Source organism: Eutrigla gurnardus, assembly GCF_963514095.1.
Source record: "Eutrigla gurnardus genome assembly, chromosome: 7".
Lineage (NCBI taxonomy): Eukaryota > Metazoa > Chordata > Actinopteri > Perciformes > Triglidae > Eutrigla > Eutrigla gurnardus.
Genome location: NC_139921.1, coordinates 27957793 through 27974439, shown reverse-complemented (window position 1 = coordinate 27974439; position 16647 = coordinate 27957793). Strand labels below are relative to the sequence as shown.

The 16647-nt window shown below is 42.7% G+C and overlaps 1 protein-coding gene across 1 annotated transcript; it reads left to right on the top strand.

Moving 5' to 3' along the window:
- Positions 1-14515: 14515 nt before the first annotated feature.
- On the top strand, positions 14516-15505 carry noto (notochord homeobox; the record flags this gene model as incomplete). The annotated part of the gene is made up of 3 exons (XM_084013446.1): positions 14516-14897; positions 15003-15190; positions 15299-15505. 3 exons carry the CDS (start codon positions 14516-14518, stop codon positions 15503-15505), a joined length of 777 nt encoding a protein of 258 aa, XP_083869572.1.
- Between the last annotated feature and the right edge of the window lie 1142 nt (positions 15506-16647).

Genomic DNA, 16647 nt, shown 5'->3' with positions numbered 1-16647 from the left:
TCACTCTCGGTTGTTGTGATTTATTATTTATAAAGACATCCTGGCCAAACTTTGTCATGTCTCAGTTCATCAGAGTCTGGAAAAGGAACATAAGACTGAGGAACTTGATACCTTTGGCTGAACAATTAGCTGATTAATCAGTTTCTCCGATGTGAGAATTTGCTGCTTTTCTCTGCTTCATGTAACAGAAAAGACAATATCTTTGGACTACTGGTCTGAAACTCTTGGCTTTGTAAATAAGAGTTCCCTCCTCTATGAACAAAAGAAACACATGAAACTATGCATTCAGAAATGTATCAGCGAGAATGCTAGTCCGCCCACACAAACCTCTTTTAAAACACTGCTATAAAAAGTTATCTGTGGATAAACTTTACCACTGCAGTGTATTATTGACGGAGCCTCTTATCTTAATTCATCTCGCAGCTGGACTTCAGTAAAACGCCACACTTCTGCAGGGCGGCTTGTGGTAACCTGTAATTGTCGTAATTGTCGTAACCGACGGCTCAAACACAAATCAACCATCGGGGCTGTTTTCAAACTGTGTTTACAGCTGTGAGTAGCTGCAACACACACACACACACACACACACACACACACACAGGCTGCTCACTATGGTGTTGTCGGTGTGATGAAGCACCGTTCTCAAGGTGACCTCTCTTTGTCTGCAGAGGTTTTGTGAAAATGGAAATCTGAATTTACTTTCTCGTCAGAAATAACAAGTATTCGGCGTCTCTCTCTCCCGTTTTATTCTTGTTGTCAACACACACAACAACCGAAGCTGCCTAGTTTAGACCCTCATGTGACTGCAGCTCTCTACTGAAATCAAAACTAATGAGAATTATTCTCACACAAGTCGGCAAAGAAAATAGTAGCTTAGTGAATGCATTAAAAGTGTAAAGATAATATGCTTTAATTCCACATTTTCCAGATGGAGTTTCTGCAGCAAGAAGTAATAAAATCCTATACTCACTGTAAGGAAGAAGCAAGGCCACAATATTAAATATGCACAAATAATTAACTATATGTTATAGTTCATAAACAGATACACAAGTACGAGCACGTCAAAGTTGTATTAAAGTACAATATTTGAGTAAAAGTACTTCCACCACTGGGTTAGGAGGGATCCTTCGAGGTCAAAGAGCAGCGGAGTGGACAATTACGTTTGCATTTGTCTGATCTGGAAATGTAACGCGGCAGCATTAACATTCACACTAGTTCAAACAGGCCGTTAACACAGACTCACAGAGCAGGCAGACCGCCATGAGGACGGAGCTGACGTCCACAAACCGAGGACGCATCGCGCTCAGGAGAAAGAAATGTCTCCAGACTTCATTCCAGAGCAACGTGTAATCACGCGTTCCCTTTATGACCATTTTAAACAGCAAAGAGCAAGTCTGTGACCATTACATCCCAGACCAACACCAATAACCTACTGTCAGTGTCACAGTTTTGGGATTAAAATCTTCCTGACATCCTCAGTAAACAGTGGAATTTATTTTGCCGCCGTCCAACTGTTTTCATTCAATGAGGGCACAAACAACCCCCTGTGCTGTTTGGCCCATAACAGTGGCATTCATTTCAGCCTCTGACCCTCATGACGGAGAGGACCAGCGATAATGTCAAAGTACTCCTATACGTGTGAATGCAGAGTCGGTTCATTTCAGGCTTCATTTCACTTCACCCTCCCAAATGTATTGGTTGTACATGTTTGTTTGTGTACAGGCTTTTAAAATAATGACTCAATATAGAAGTTTTTACTTTAGACGGCCATGCAAGCTGTTTCCCCCTTGCTTCAGGTCTCTTTTGCTAAGCTAAGCTAATCGCCTGCTGGCTCTAACTTCACATTTACAATAGTGGATCTTCTGCTCTAACTCTCAGCAATAACAAGAATAACTACGAGCTGTACCTTTAACTTCTGGGCACTGAAACTAAAAAACAACAACCTTAAAATACCATCCCAGCAGGTTCTTTGCCTTATCACAAGGATTTCTGGTTTCCCACCGGCAGACTTCTCTGATAAACGGCTTTTCGAGATAAGTATGCGCAAGTCGAGCCCACGCAGTTGCGTTGCCAAAACATTGTGTTTCTCTTCAGTAAAACCAAAGGACGACAGCTGACGGCGACCGATCATATATATATATCATATTTTATAAAAGTCTTCTAATTCATCCTGGTTTTGGCGAAGGATCCGACAGATTTAGACTGGATATTAAATACATCTGTTAAGTATGCGGTGAGGACTGTTTCTACACATTGATTAGCTCACCCTTTTAAGGACATTTCACCTGAAGAACAAAGGGAAATATCGTACTTCTTCAGCACGACCGCTGGAAGTTTAATAATTAACCACGCGGACTTTCGGCTCATTTCACAGAGAGCAATGAAGGGCATGAATGCATGGAGACGGCCAGTCAGCCGCCGCTTCCCCCCTCGACCACCTCCCTGGTGTTCATCCATACCATTGTTCCCTCTTATTGTCCTCCCTAGTGTCTATGCGGACTCACCCCTGGTGTAGGTCACCCCCCTCCACCGCTCCACCACTAACCCCCCACACCTCCAGGCCCCGGCCGAAGGAGCAAGGAGCGGACATCTGCCCTCGGAGGAGGCGCCGGCGGCCGACAGATGGACGGAGGACACGGAGGGAGAAGAGTCCAGCCTCTGGCCAGGAATTCTGGAGGGAAAGGCAGACAAAAGATGAGGAGGGGACGGAGACGGGAGGCTGGGGTGGATGTATGTGGGGTTAGAGAAAGGAAGGAGGAGGAGGTGTGTAGGGTTCAGGGACACATCCTTAAACGATTAAATGATTGAGAAGTACTCAATCGCAATAGTACTACTACAAGTATCCAGTACTAGTCGGCATTAAGGTCTTAACTTCTTCTGAAAGCAGATCATATCTGAATTAAATGGACATATCAGGCTTTTATCGTATAACATTTGAAAATGTGGCTTCTTTTATCCAATGAAAACTAATACAAATCCAATGATATACTTTATATTGCATTGTATTTCTCCTAATTGCTTTGACATTTTACTTACTTATTTTACATACTTGCACTTTTTGAAGCAGGACTCGTGCTAATGGAGACTTTTTGTGTTTTTTTTTACAGTGTGATATAAGTAGTTTTATTAGTACTTCTGAGTGCTTCTTCTAGCATTTGAACTGGATAGAAAAGTTTAAAAGTGTTTTTTTCATGGTTCTGGGTAAAGTTGATTCAAGTTTCTATAAAGAAACTGAAAATAAGCAAACAATAAAACAATAGAAAATAAGATATAAATATGAAACAAATATGGGGTCTTATTACCAGAAGCTAGGGAGATCTGAGCTAAATGTGCAGACATGAGTGAAACAGAATCAAAAAGACAGCATTAAAGCATTGAATACATAAAGATACATAAAGTCTCTTTTGGGGCTAAGTTGTGAAGTCGGGCTACGAAGATAACATTGATTTGACTTGGTTTTTATTTGCTGAATCGAGGAGACTGAAGCCCTACGGACTGTTTCGCTGTGTTAGCTCTCCTCAAATGTACATGTGGAAGAATCTCCGCCTTTGTGGTGCTTTTCTAAGCGTGTCTGTTGATTCGCTGATTCAGCAGAACGAAGAAAAACACTCAGCGTGAGAATTTGTGTGTGAATACACTCGGCTGTTTGGAGCCTTTAATTATCTGATCCTAATCTATGTAGTGTGTGTGTGTGTGTGTGTGTGTGTGTGTGTGTGTGTCGGGGGCTCAAACTGTGTCGAAGGAAGTCAATTTATATCTTTTATTAGAAAGTCAAAGTTACAGTTTTCTGACCAGAAGCTCCTCAAACCTTTTAAGTAAAAATGTCATATTTTTTTAACTGTTGCGTTTGAAAGCAAATAAGTGTGATATGTAAATGTTCACACCTCTAATTAAGCATTCATATGCAGTGAATGAACACTGATGACTTCTTAAGAATGCATTGTGACGTAACTGTGAGCAAACATGAGGTGTGTGTTATAAAATAGCCAGAGGCGAGTTTCACAAATTAACTCAAGGTCTACTTACATGGTTTTCTCCCAGAGCTTTCGACAGCATCCGACGGCAGGAGATTTCTTTGTGTCTTGTAAAGAAAAAGAAACACATAAAGTTAAATACATATAAACAATTTGATCTGCGAACAATGTCTGACCACACTGTGTTTTACAGAGTATCTTCCATGTCTTTTAACGGTTGTACTTTGTGTATTGGTCAGGTTTTCAGGTGAAATAAACATCAGAGATGCTTTGCTATTGAGGATGAGACGGTCTCTGAAGACCTTCGGTGAGGACCTCATCGATCAAATTTCGATACTTCTTGGCCGGTCTTTATCTTGATACTCATATTTATCTTCATGGGTTCATCTTTCTGGTTGGATATTCATCCGTTTCGTTGTTCTGGCACGTGTATGTAAATCTAACGTCACGTAACATTTGGAACGTTTCGGGGTAGATTAATTATTCAGGGCTTAATAAATACTTTTGTCACTACTTTTTGGGTCATATATGGACAAAAGCATTCACTTTACTTTCATATACTTTAGTCAGTTATCAACATGGAAAGATACCCGTAAAAAAAAAATAAAGTTTTAATTGTGAGAAACTTCATTTCAAGAAAATGGAGCGTTTTATTTGACTTGACTTATTTAATATTTCGCTTCAGCTTCACGTCTGACGTGCTGACTTTGAGTCCTCTTACTCTATTATATCGGCCCGCTCTTCTTATGTAAATGATTCCTGTGTCACCGTCTTCCCGGTGAACTAATAGAAAAGACTTATATCCCGTCCAGAGGAGCCCTTTTGGCAGTGAGACTCCCCCTTTGTCTGACTGCTATATGAGTGATGGGCACACGTGTGTGTGTGTGTGTGTGTGTGTGTGTGTGTGTGTGTGTGTGTGTGTTACATACATCTTGAATATTGCATAGAAAGCAGTTGGCAGCAGTTGGGCTGCCCATCTGTCAGAGGCTGAGCAGCGGCCTTCGTCTAAAAAAAAGGATCAGACAGAGAGTTATTAATCATGGATGAGGTCAGGGATTAAACGTTAATAAGTCCAACGGGTATCGAAGGTAACGTTATTAAATCTTCATGAACTCCACAATTAGCATCCCCTTGGATATAACGTCAGACTGATTGATCCTTTATTAACGCTGGATTAACAGGAGGGGGTTAAACATCCTGTTCAGAGGACGTTCTGCATTTTATACTTTACAGCTGATTTGTAAAAGAGTCCCGCGGCGGAGGGTTTGAGGTCAGAGGACGCTTCCTCGGGACGTTTAGACCACATTTCAAGTACAGACTCAGTCACCATTTAAATGGCACCTCATGGAGATGTTTCACAAGACACTCACGGCCTGAAATACTGCAACACCTCACTGTCATTTCACATTTTTGTGATCGTTCTCTGAGTTGCTTGTTGATGCCTCGGTGGGAGTTAATGTTACTTATTCCACCTTTAATTCATTAGGGAAATAAGGAAAGTCTGTACAGATGTTTTGGGATTCACCTATACTATTTTTTTATTATTTTTTTAAGTGTGATCTGCACATCTCAATCTCAAAGACATACAGCTATGCTGGAGCTGTGTGGGCGGATTGCCTTGGGCTCCATGTTGGTCACAGCCGACTCTGCCTGTCAGGTTTATTACAAGGGAGACACTTACTACAATAATTACGGTAATTATTCAAAGCAAAATGACTGTTTTCAACATATAATGAATTCTTCTTCTGGCACCGTTGAGACACGCCCGAGGAAGTTACAAAACAATACATTCACAATGCAAAGGAAACATCCTTTCATATTTGATTGTCTTTTAAGGAAATTCCATTAACAACCCATTTAGGGAGGGATGAATACTTAGAGCATGCTGCCCCCTCCTGGTCATTTGTAGAACTGCACGTTGGGTACGTTTAAAAATGGGACTACAACAAATTCTGGACTACAAAAATGGTGGCAGCTTGGACCCCATCCAAAGGAGTAATTGAGATGAAATAGCAAATGCTCATATATATGCTCAACAAATATAATAAATAAATAAAAATACATTATAAGCAGAAATCTAAGACAATAATAAAACAACATCCTGCATGTCAGTGTGGAAAACCATAAATATAATAGTTATAAATGAGATGATTATGCAGATAAAAAAAAAAATGTATATATCATCTGTCACTATGAATATATAAATCCTACACTGTATTTCGTCATCAACTAAATAGTCTATGTCCATTCAGTGTTTATTACTTTACACTTATTTACAGAACACTTGACTTTTATTACAGGTTGTGTTTCTGATTTCAGTGTTATGTTTGTTTGTTGTAGGTAAACACCCTTTTTTCACTACTTGTGTCACATTAGAGTCCTGTATATTATTTTCCTTTATTTATATTTAAAAGATAAATAAAAAATAGTTAATAAAGGTGATTTTTTATTCGTGTAGTTCTGCATAATGAACACACGGGGGCAGTGTTGATGTTCTTAGTGTTGACGCCTGGTTGCTCCTTATCCTCTCCTCTTTAATCGATGACAAGGACATCCATAAAGGTAATCAATGTGTCAGATTAATCCAGTTATGGCCACACAAACATCATGTTAAAGTAACAGTTTCTGAGCAGTAAAAAGGACACGTGCAACTAAATATCATTTATGTTTGCTTATCAGTCCTTTCTCCTAGTTTTTTTCACTTTCTATTTTACTTATTTTTCATATTTGCTCTTATTGATTTTGTTATAATTATGTGAAAAAATTGTTGCTCGTTGACATGACTCTACCTCTCTACTCCACCAGATGTCACCAGATGTTCATCCGATCTGCAGTCTACCTGTCCTCGTGTGTGTGTGTGTGTGTGTGTGTGTGTGTGTGTGTGTGTGTGTGTGTGTGTGTGTGTGTGTGTGTGTGTGTGTGTGTGTGTGTGTGTGTATGTGTGTGTGTGTGTGTGTGGTCTCGTTTGAAGTGTCCAGTCAGCTATTGTAACAGAAAACCCACTAAATTAGCCACAGTGTCCCTCCGTCGTTGTGGGAGTTAAAAGACAGGGAAGTGAGGTGTAATGCTCCTTTAAGGTGGAGGCTGTCTGCACTAATTATTGCTCCCCAACACTCAGAGTCCACACTGTGAGCATATCTGTCTTTGTTTGGAGATTCTCTATGGAGACGGCTGCTTTGATCTGCCGCTCGGCTCATAGCCTACATGCACAGACACAATAGGCAACAACCGAAGGTGCGACAACAGTAAACCTACATCACGACGGCTAAACACGGGCCTCTCCTTCTGTGGTCCACGCCGAGGAAACTTAAAGGAGAAGAACATTAGAATAGGAAAGTATACGGTTTTCTAACACCTTATAGGAACAATCCAAGTGTAAAAAATGTGTAGAATCAGTTACATCACATTTCTTCACTGACTTAAGAGCAATAAATGACACTGAAGGCTTTTAGAGATGTTTCCGTTCTTCCCCAGACTTGCTCGGTGATTGACAGATGCTTTATCCAATCACCTGCCACACATGTGCTAAAGCGTTTTCCAAACAGTTTCCAGGGACAGTTCTGGGTAACAAACCATTGAGATTGATTTCAGTATCGATGAGAAGATTCATGTGGAAAATATACCAAAGAAAAATAGATGAAACGATAATAATTAGGGGTGGGTAAAAATATTGATACGGCAATACTTTGCATTTAGACGCGTTGTGAATGCAGTACTTTAACCTTTTTCATTTTATTTTCAGTATTTATTCCAGTGAATTTCATGGGAATTAATAAAATGGAGGCTGTTTTGAATGAAATAGTTTTGACTCAATTTGTCCTCTGATCAATATCATCTGATGAACATATCAATATCATCTGATGAACATATACAGGTACTTGTGTTTTCATCTTTATTTATATCGCAATATCGTGATACGTATCGTATCGTGACCAAAGTATCGTGATACGTATCGTATCGTTAGGTTATTGCCAATACTCACCCCTAATAATAATCAATAATAATTAAAAACGCCATTTGAACATTTGATGTTTTTAGATTCAAATGTCAGATTCTGATATCTTTTGGTTTTGGACTAAACAAGCACTTTGCAGCTGCAAACAAACAACCAATCAAAAGAATGATAAACAGAAAGCCTGACGAGTCCAGAAAGAAACCGATCTCCGTTTGAGTGAAAACGTTAAACTTCCATCACAGACCCGACTGAAGCCGACGGTCAGGTTGAAAACGCAGCTATACCTCCTATAAAAGGCCCCGAGGGTGTGTGTGTGTGTGTGTGTGTGTGTGTGTGTGTGTGTGTGTGTGTGGGTGGGGGGTCGAGGAAGTGTGGCAGTAATATAAGCAAACAGAGAATGTGAAGAGAGGAAATGGCCTGTCCTCATAATCAGGGTCCAGGAGCAGCAGTGCGTTCAGCTCGCAGCGCCGGGGTGCTCGGCCTCTCCGTCTCCTTTCAATGCAGCCGAGTCCTGCAAGCGGCGCTTTATGGACAAGCCCTGACACCCACAGGAAGTGTAAACAGAGGTCAAGTGTTAAAGTCCAACCCGCCAATTCTCACCTCCATTAAAGGGGGTTGTGAGAGTAGGAGGGAGGGAGGGGAGGGGGGGGGTCTCCTCAGAGCCCTCAAAGCACCTGGGAAGGGGCCCCCCTTTAAAACACGGCAACGACTGGTTTCATAAAGTAGCTTTACAGATACAGTCGAATGTCTTCCAGGACATTTAGATGTCGTGAAACCAATGGACACGTAACCATGACTACGATGCAACAAAAAAAAGGAAAAAGACTAAAAGTTTCATTTTAAATGAAATAACCACAAACTGAGAAAGTATAAATTACAAAATTGATCAATGAAAGGTCACCAGCTGACCTCTCATGTTTTATATCGACAGTTTTAGGTATGAACGTAGTGAATGTATTTAGTTAAAAATGCAATAAGTCTAAAATGTTAATGCATGTCAGTGGTAGAGAAATGGAAAAGAGAAAAACTTCAAATTACTGGAAGAAACGGGGAGGATTAACCCATTGAAATGTCTTTCTTCAGAGCTGAATGAGACGATCGACCGCTCTCACATCTGTACTTAAAGATGAAGCTACAGGGAAGCTGATAAATGGTCAAAAGGAGCTGTAAAACAAAGGCCCATATTAGAATCATGCAATGACAACGTGTGTCTCCAGGTGCACCTGCTAGTTTGGTTCATGGGTGTGCAGCAGTGCAAAGGTGTTAACGGGTAGGTGGTGAAGAAGAAGAAGAAGAAGAAGAAGAAGAAGAAGAAGAAGAAGAAGAAGAAGAAGAAGAAGAAGAAGAAGAAGAAGAAGAAGAAGAAGAAGAAGAAGAAGAAGAAGAAGAAGAAGAAGAAGAAGAAGAAGAAGAAGAAGGATTTGTAGTTTGCCGTTAAACGAAGGAGGAGCAGAAGAAGAAGATGATGAAGAAGAAGAAAATTCAAGAGAAGAAGAAGAAAGGAAAAGAAAAAAAGGAGTAGAAGAAGAAAATGAAGGAGAAGAAGAGGTAGCTTAGCATAAAGACTGAAAACGGGGGGACCAGCTAGCTCTTTGCCAAGCTAACAGAATCCACCAACCAGCACCTCTAAAGCTGATAATCACCACAATATATCTCCTTTAGGCCGTACAAAGAACACGTTCATGCTCAGATAACCATCTTGTGACTATCTGGTAAAAGGATTGACGTGTTCTTCCAGTAGATACTTCACTGCATTAGAGCGCTGCAGGGATGCAAGTATAAAATGTCCAAAATGAAGTGTTGGACCACGTAAAGCTATTCTGATGGAAATAAATGATCAATTTGGGGTCATTTTTACTGCATTAACGAGTCCCTTCCTGCAGGTTTCTCCTCCTGCTCGGCTCAGTGGTGTAGAGGCCTGTTTAGTGTCAGACAGGCTGAATACACACAGCTCCGTTCCCAGGACGGGACCGCCATGTCCAACAGATAGCGTTCAGGGAGAAAGTAATCCCTCATTAAGTTGGTAATGACAGCGGCGGTCATCGCTCCGAGTGGACCGAGGGCCCTCGAGGCTCGTACAGTAGCACTTCCCAGCGCTGGTGTCGATGCTAACGCTAATGGTTGCTTGGCTGCGGGGCCCGCGGGTCCTCCCTTCTGTCACACGTGGAAATGAAAAACACGCAGCATCTGCATAGCGACCGCGGCGGCGGAGAGGCAGCATCGGTGGTCGAATTAGCCGGTTTTAACCATTCAGATGGTGTTAATCTCCACCGTTTGACTGGTGTGAGGCTGATGGATACACATTCTCACTATTTATGCCCCTTTATTGTGGAATTACACATGTTGACGAGGTGTAAATGAATCATTTGCAGGCTGCTTTTAAAAACCGAGGTGTACATTTGAGTTGGATTTTAGTTGAAATGAGGACTTGGCTGTTATTATTTGACTTTCATAAGACTTTAAACATATTGAAGTCCCAAGCTTTGGCCTGGTGAAAACCCCAGAAGTATTTATTGTGAATTAAATTAGTTAAACATATGCATTTAAAGATTTTGATGTAAAATATACTATTTGCACAAACTCGATCAGTATACAAAGAGTAGAGACTTGCTTTAACATGCATTAAGACTTGATTTGAACCCCAAAATACAATTAAATTCTCATTTCATTCAATGTTTCAATGTTAAATGCTGTGTTTCGGTGTGTTTGTTATTTAAAAAAAACGTCATAAAACATTGTTACGGACAGAAATACTCCTAAACATCCATCGACATGATGTCCTCTGACCGGTGTGCACGTTCAGACATGTTTTTAGATCAACGGTCACCCAGACTGGAGGGTCATTAGTGAGTCATCGAGGTGAATTACAATGAAAATGAACCCTGTGCAATTATTTATCCTGAATTAGAAAACTGTAACTTGCTTTATTCTCATCTAAATGTGTGAGAATAAATGGCTGTGTTTCTCTTTTTTCTTGCTATCAAATGTGACACTTCTAAAAGAAAAAAGTTGGACTTGGAGACCTTTTTTTAATATTAAAGGTGTTTTTCCAGCAGCATCAGAGCAGGTGTTTCTGTTGTAATTTCACTTCAAATCCAGCTCCTCATGCTGCCGAATAAAGACCCCTCCATCACCACACAGCCCCAGCAGCAGAGCCTGGATGTGTATTTGAGCCAGACGGAGGATACCTGACCCATCTACTGGACTCCCATTCATAGTCAAGGTGAGGGCCAAGGCCCAGCATGCCCCAGTAATGAGCCCTCAGCCCCGAGCAGCGAGGTGACAAGAGGCAGGTCGTTCAGGATCGTCCTGCAAACGGCTTCATAAACTCATTAGCCATGGATGTGCGTGGACAGGACGGGCCCAGATTACAGTGCCTGTTAAATGTGTCGGGCAGGTGAGAAAACGATCCCCTTTCACCTCAATAATAATAATGATGACAGTGTTTCTCAACCGCCTTTGTTTCATTCAATCATGTGTGAACTGAGCCGGGAGGCGAGACAGGACGGAGCGGAGGAGTCTGTCCTCTCTGGTCGCTGTCACGAGCCATAACTGCTGGATTTAATAAGAGCGTGATTTGATCTTTACGTTTACATTTAGGTCATTTAGGTCATTTAGCAGACGCTTTTGTCCAAAGCGACTTACAATAAGTACATTTGTCAAAAGAAGGAAACAAAGAAACCACAACGTATCATTGCCGATAAAGTAAGAGCTAAAAATAGAACAAGTGTTAGGTCCTCATCTGAGTAAGGTAGTGCTTCAAGAGTTTCTTTAAAACTCCTGTCCATCATGCTTTTGAAGAGTAAAGACATCGCCAAATATGAGTCTGAAATATTTCTTGGGGAAAATGTTGCAAACAGAGTGAAAGCAACACTTCAGAGGGATATTATTGTACTTTTACACCACATACATTCATGTCTTTCAAAATAAACTACCCAACATAAAAGAGCTGAAACTCATCCAACATCAACTCGATATGCATCAGTATGATCCAATAATATAATATCTAAACTATAACACATAAATCCTTGATGACAGGACGTGCAACAGTGTATTTTTATTGCTACTTTTACTCAAGTAAATGGAAATATTTCTACCACAAATGTGAATGCTTGATAGCTGACAGTAAATTACTGATTAATAATCTATCAGAGCTGCTAAAAGTTGTATTGTGGTCAGTGATCGCACTTGAAACTACAAACATATGTTGGTATTTTAATACCCAACACATGCTTTTTACAGAGTGACACACAACTCATTATAGTATGCAAAAGAGCATGCAACCATTTGATATGTAGTATTCTTCATGGTTTTATGACGGTGGTTTTGTTTGTACGGTATGTTCCCTCGGGATAAAGTGTCCCGTGGAAACCTCTGGGACTTAGTTGGCGTTATGCCCCATAAAGCAGTGAGACGTGGCCCCCTTCCTGCTTCCTTGAAGCCAGCAGCAGATACTGAATAAATGAGCGCTGATGAGGAGTTTCAGGCTTTTTTTTTGGTGGAGGGCCTCATTTAGGGAAGGATGGCCCACAGAGCTATTAGGGAGCGGGGCCCCTCCATGCTTCTTTCTCCTCGTAGGCCATGACTATGAAAAGAGGACTCTCTGGGACAATGGTCCGTGTATTCCTTGTCTGGCTCCAATACACAAGGAGGATGCAAGGTTGCCTTCACTGCCGCGTCATTAGAGGACACGGAGGGTTCGGAGGCGATATCGTGGAAAAGACGTTACAGATCAGATGTGCAGGTTGGAGGGTTGGCTGCAAACGGCAATGAGAGTCCCCTCTTTAGTGTTTTTTTTTTACTTGATGAGGCAATTATGGCATTATTTTCATTATAGATCAAATGGTAGAGCCTCTAAAATGTCCAGAAAAAAGACAAGAGCTCATGATGAGGCCTTCAAATGTCCGGTCTTCTCCAGATCTGTGAAACCAGTTCACTTTCATAGAAAACCATCACATTTCACACAACTTTTTACTTTAAGGGTCAATTAAGATCCTCAAGTATTACTTTCAGTCTCTCAGATGAAATTCCTCCCTCTCGATTTGGTGAGTTTCACTTTTATGTCTAGGTTTCAGCACCAAGCTGGAATTGAGAGATCTGTCAGCAGCGGCTTCCCCCGGTCTATGGGGTGGGTGGTCCGCTCGTAGAGGCATCAGAAGAAGCCTCCTCATTGTTAGGGCCGGGTGGAGAAAGGCTGTGTTTGCCCTCTTCATTAGACATTCTAGTGTCAGCGACGGCGAATAAATAAAACGCGCGGAGGTCAAAGGGAAGGAGCGCTTCGCCTCGGCGTTTAAATGTGTTTTAACAGTTACTTAAGGCTCCGCGGAGCCTTTCTGCCACCTTCCAAATGATGGAAATGAGCCTCGGGGAGTTTGCAGAGCTGGCAATAATCCAAGTTGAAAGAGAGGGAGCGTTGTCTTTGTGCCGGGTCGTGTAAGGAGGCAAATCGCTTCCTTTAAAGACGCCGCGTCTTCATCTCCGAGCCGTTTTAACGAGAAAGCGACGAAACAAAGACGTTTAAGGAGGTTATTTCCGGTTGCAAAGATGTATTCAGTTTAAATGAGCGTGTCGCACAATGACTTTCACTTCACTCACGCGTTGGTTTTATACACAATAAATGTTTCACCCTCAGATTTAAGGCTTTACGACAAAGTGGGTTGTTTTTTGGGGAACCGAGACGCGCAGAGGCCTTTCCCAGCCCGACGTCCAAAAGGACGGGATGGATCAACCTGTGGATTAACGCGGAGGCTGAGATTAGTTGCAAAAAGAAAAAAAAGAAAAAAAGTAGAAGCCCAGCAGCAGCACTCTGTCACCACACCCGAGCCGATGAATTTGACGCCTCAATTACGCACCGCGCGGCTCCTCGATTCTAGGAGCGACACCGCTGCTGTTAAAAGACACACTCTGTGAAGAGAGAGCATTCATTTTATACGGGAGGAAGATTATGGACTGTTTACATACAGAGGGGTTCCTGATTCACAGCTGGTCGAGAGAAAGCTGAATTATAATCCTGATTGTTCCTAAATTACAAGGTTTTGGGGGCAAAGAAAGTGCGTAAAAACCCAGTAGCTTCTCTGCAGACTGTACAGCATGGTGTCGGCCTCCAATTGTGAAGCGACTTGTTACGCTGCTTAAAGCATCTGTCGGCCAGCCGGGACTTAAAAGGCTCCAAATAAGATGATTTGGTAACATCAAGGCTTTTCCCAGCGGTAATGATTACATTTGGACTTAAGATCCATGCAAGAATTTGTAGGCCAGTAAACCTCTGGAGTTCCCTGCCCCCCACGGACTCTTCAAAAGCCTCGTCATTCAAAGGGTTAGGATGTTTGACAATCCCAGCTTGTACTACTCCACCAATTAATTGGATACGTTGTCGGGATGTTCGTTTCTCTCATCTGCTACTTAGAAAGACAAAGGGCCGGCGGGGGGGCTGTTGACACCTCCGTGTCCGGCCGGACTATAAAGCAGAGCCTCCGCGAGGAGCAGCATTCACTTTCCTGCTGCACTTGGAGCGACAACTTGTTTTTTCCCCCTGCAAAGACCCTTCGAGATCTTATTTTTCAGCTTTAAAACCCCATCTGGCAGAATGCAGGTGCCGAACAGACCCGTGGGAGTTTATGGATACGCCGTGCGTAATTACGCACCGGCACCGCTGTACCCGCAGTATCAGGGGAGCCAGTGCGCGGCTGCAACGAAGCCGCCCAGTGGGAAATCCTTCACCATCGACGCTTTGCTCGCCAAGCCGGAGGAGGCGACCAGCTGCCGGGCGAGTCCAACTCGGTGCGCGGAGAAATATCCACCGGTTCTGCCTCTCACCGGACACGGGGGCTTACCGATGGCAGCGGCACCTTACGTCTACTCCCCCAACGTGTTGCACTCCGCGCTGCACACACAACCCGGATACTCCGTCTACTGCTGCCCGCCTTTCTCCTACCAGTCATCGTGTCGTGGAGCGTATTACGCACAAGGTAAGAAAAAACAAGATTCACTCTTAACTGACAGAATCACAGCGACGTCTAAACGTCAAACAGTGACGTCACGGTGTAACTAAACGTGTCATGTCTCCTTTGCAGCGTCCATGTCCAAAGTGACCGCAGGGCTGCACTCGTTCAAGAGCAAAGGTGGGAAGTCCAAACGGCTGCGCACCAGCTTCACCAGCGAGCAGCTCTCCCGGCTGGAGAAGGAGTTCGCGCGGCAGCAGTACATGGTGGGATCCGAGCGGTTCCTCCTGGCCTCGGCTCTGCAGCTCACAGAAGCTCAGGTGAGAAAAAGATCTCCTGGAAGTCGGATTTTAGGGCTTTGAAAGGTGACGAACACAACACAGCTTCTTTCTTCTATATTCCTAACATGCATACTTGTTCTTCTCCAGGTGAAAGTCTGGTTCCAGAACCGACGCATCAAGTGGCGCAAACAGAGTCTGGAGCAGCAGCAGGCCAAGCTGGCCAAGCTGGGCCTCGCTGCTCCGCCCAAGAGTCCCGGGTCTCAAGGCCACGGGGACGAAGGGGACGAGGACGAGGAGTTCTCCGACCTGGACGTGGACATCGATGTGTCCGATGACTCCGTTGACCACTGTTAACCAAACACCACCGGACTCTCTGAGACAAAAAGACTGTTCTGTACATAAACCGGCGAGGGAAGGAGGCCTGTGTCTCCAATATTTAATAGATGTATAGCTATATATTTAAATGTCCTTGCTCTTTGATACGTTCACTTCACCTGTTCATGTATTTTGTACATTTGAATGACATTCAGAAATATATTTTTATGACATTAACAGCAGCGTTGTCCTGTTCATTCCTTCTTCTTCAGGCCAGAGTTAGAAAAGGCTTCAGGGGTTAAAGGTGACATTTTGTGCTGCGAGAGAATCAGAAATCCTAGAAAAGTTTAAAGGCTCCTAAGTTCAAATTTCACAATCAGCTTCTTCCAAGAGGAAGTTTTCCATGCTTGCATACATATTCTACAAAAGTTAGACAGTTTGAGATTTCTGGGTTTCTCTCTCTGTTCCTGGTTTCATGTGGGCGGAGCTCAGTTGGTAAAACGTGACATCATACACTTATATGCACCAATCAGGATCTGAAGACAGTCTTGTTTTAGCCGATACATTCTCCCTCCAAACAAATACCAACACTTGCTCCGGAGGCTCCATGAGACCTTTAATGTCACATTTGGATGTTATGGACGTCACACACGTTTCTGCTTCTTTTATGCTGTCTTTTCAAAATAAACTTCCGTCTTTGTTGACCAGTAAGGTCAAGGCAACAAAACCACTTAGTTATAGGTTTAGGAAAAGAGCACTGTTAGTTATGCATGGGACGGGACCGTCTGGATGAAAGCTCCGCCCCAGAGAGGACTAGCTCGCTCTCTATATGTCACTTCCTGTGAGCGACTACAGGTGTTTGAAAGCAACCGAAACCGGGATTGGTTTTCACTACCTTCAAATAACATCTGATCACACACACAGTCCTGACAAAGCAGATTAGTTTAGCTCCGATTTTGAGCATTAAACTCTGATAAAATGATACATACTGTAAAGTTCTTTGACTGCAGCTCGTTTCCCCTGATTTAGTGCATTTAATTTCAGAGAAACGTTGAAATGAGGGGATCTCAAAGCAGGTTTTCAGGGACTTTTCAGGACTTGTCAGACTCATAACTGACTCCATCTCAAAGCAGATTTGTTAAAACGGTTTCGTTATCAAAGCACAAAATGCTCAGACCCTC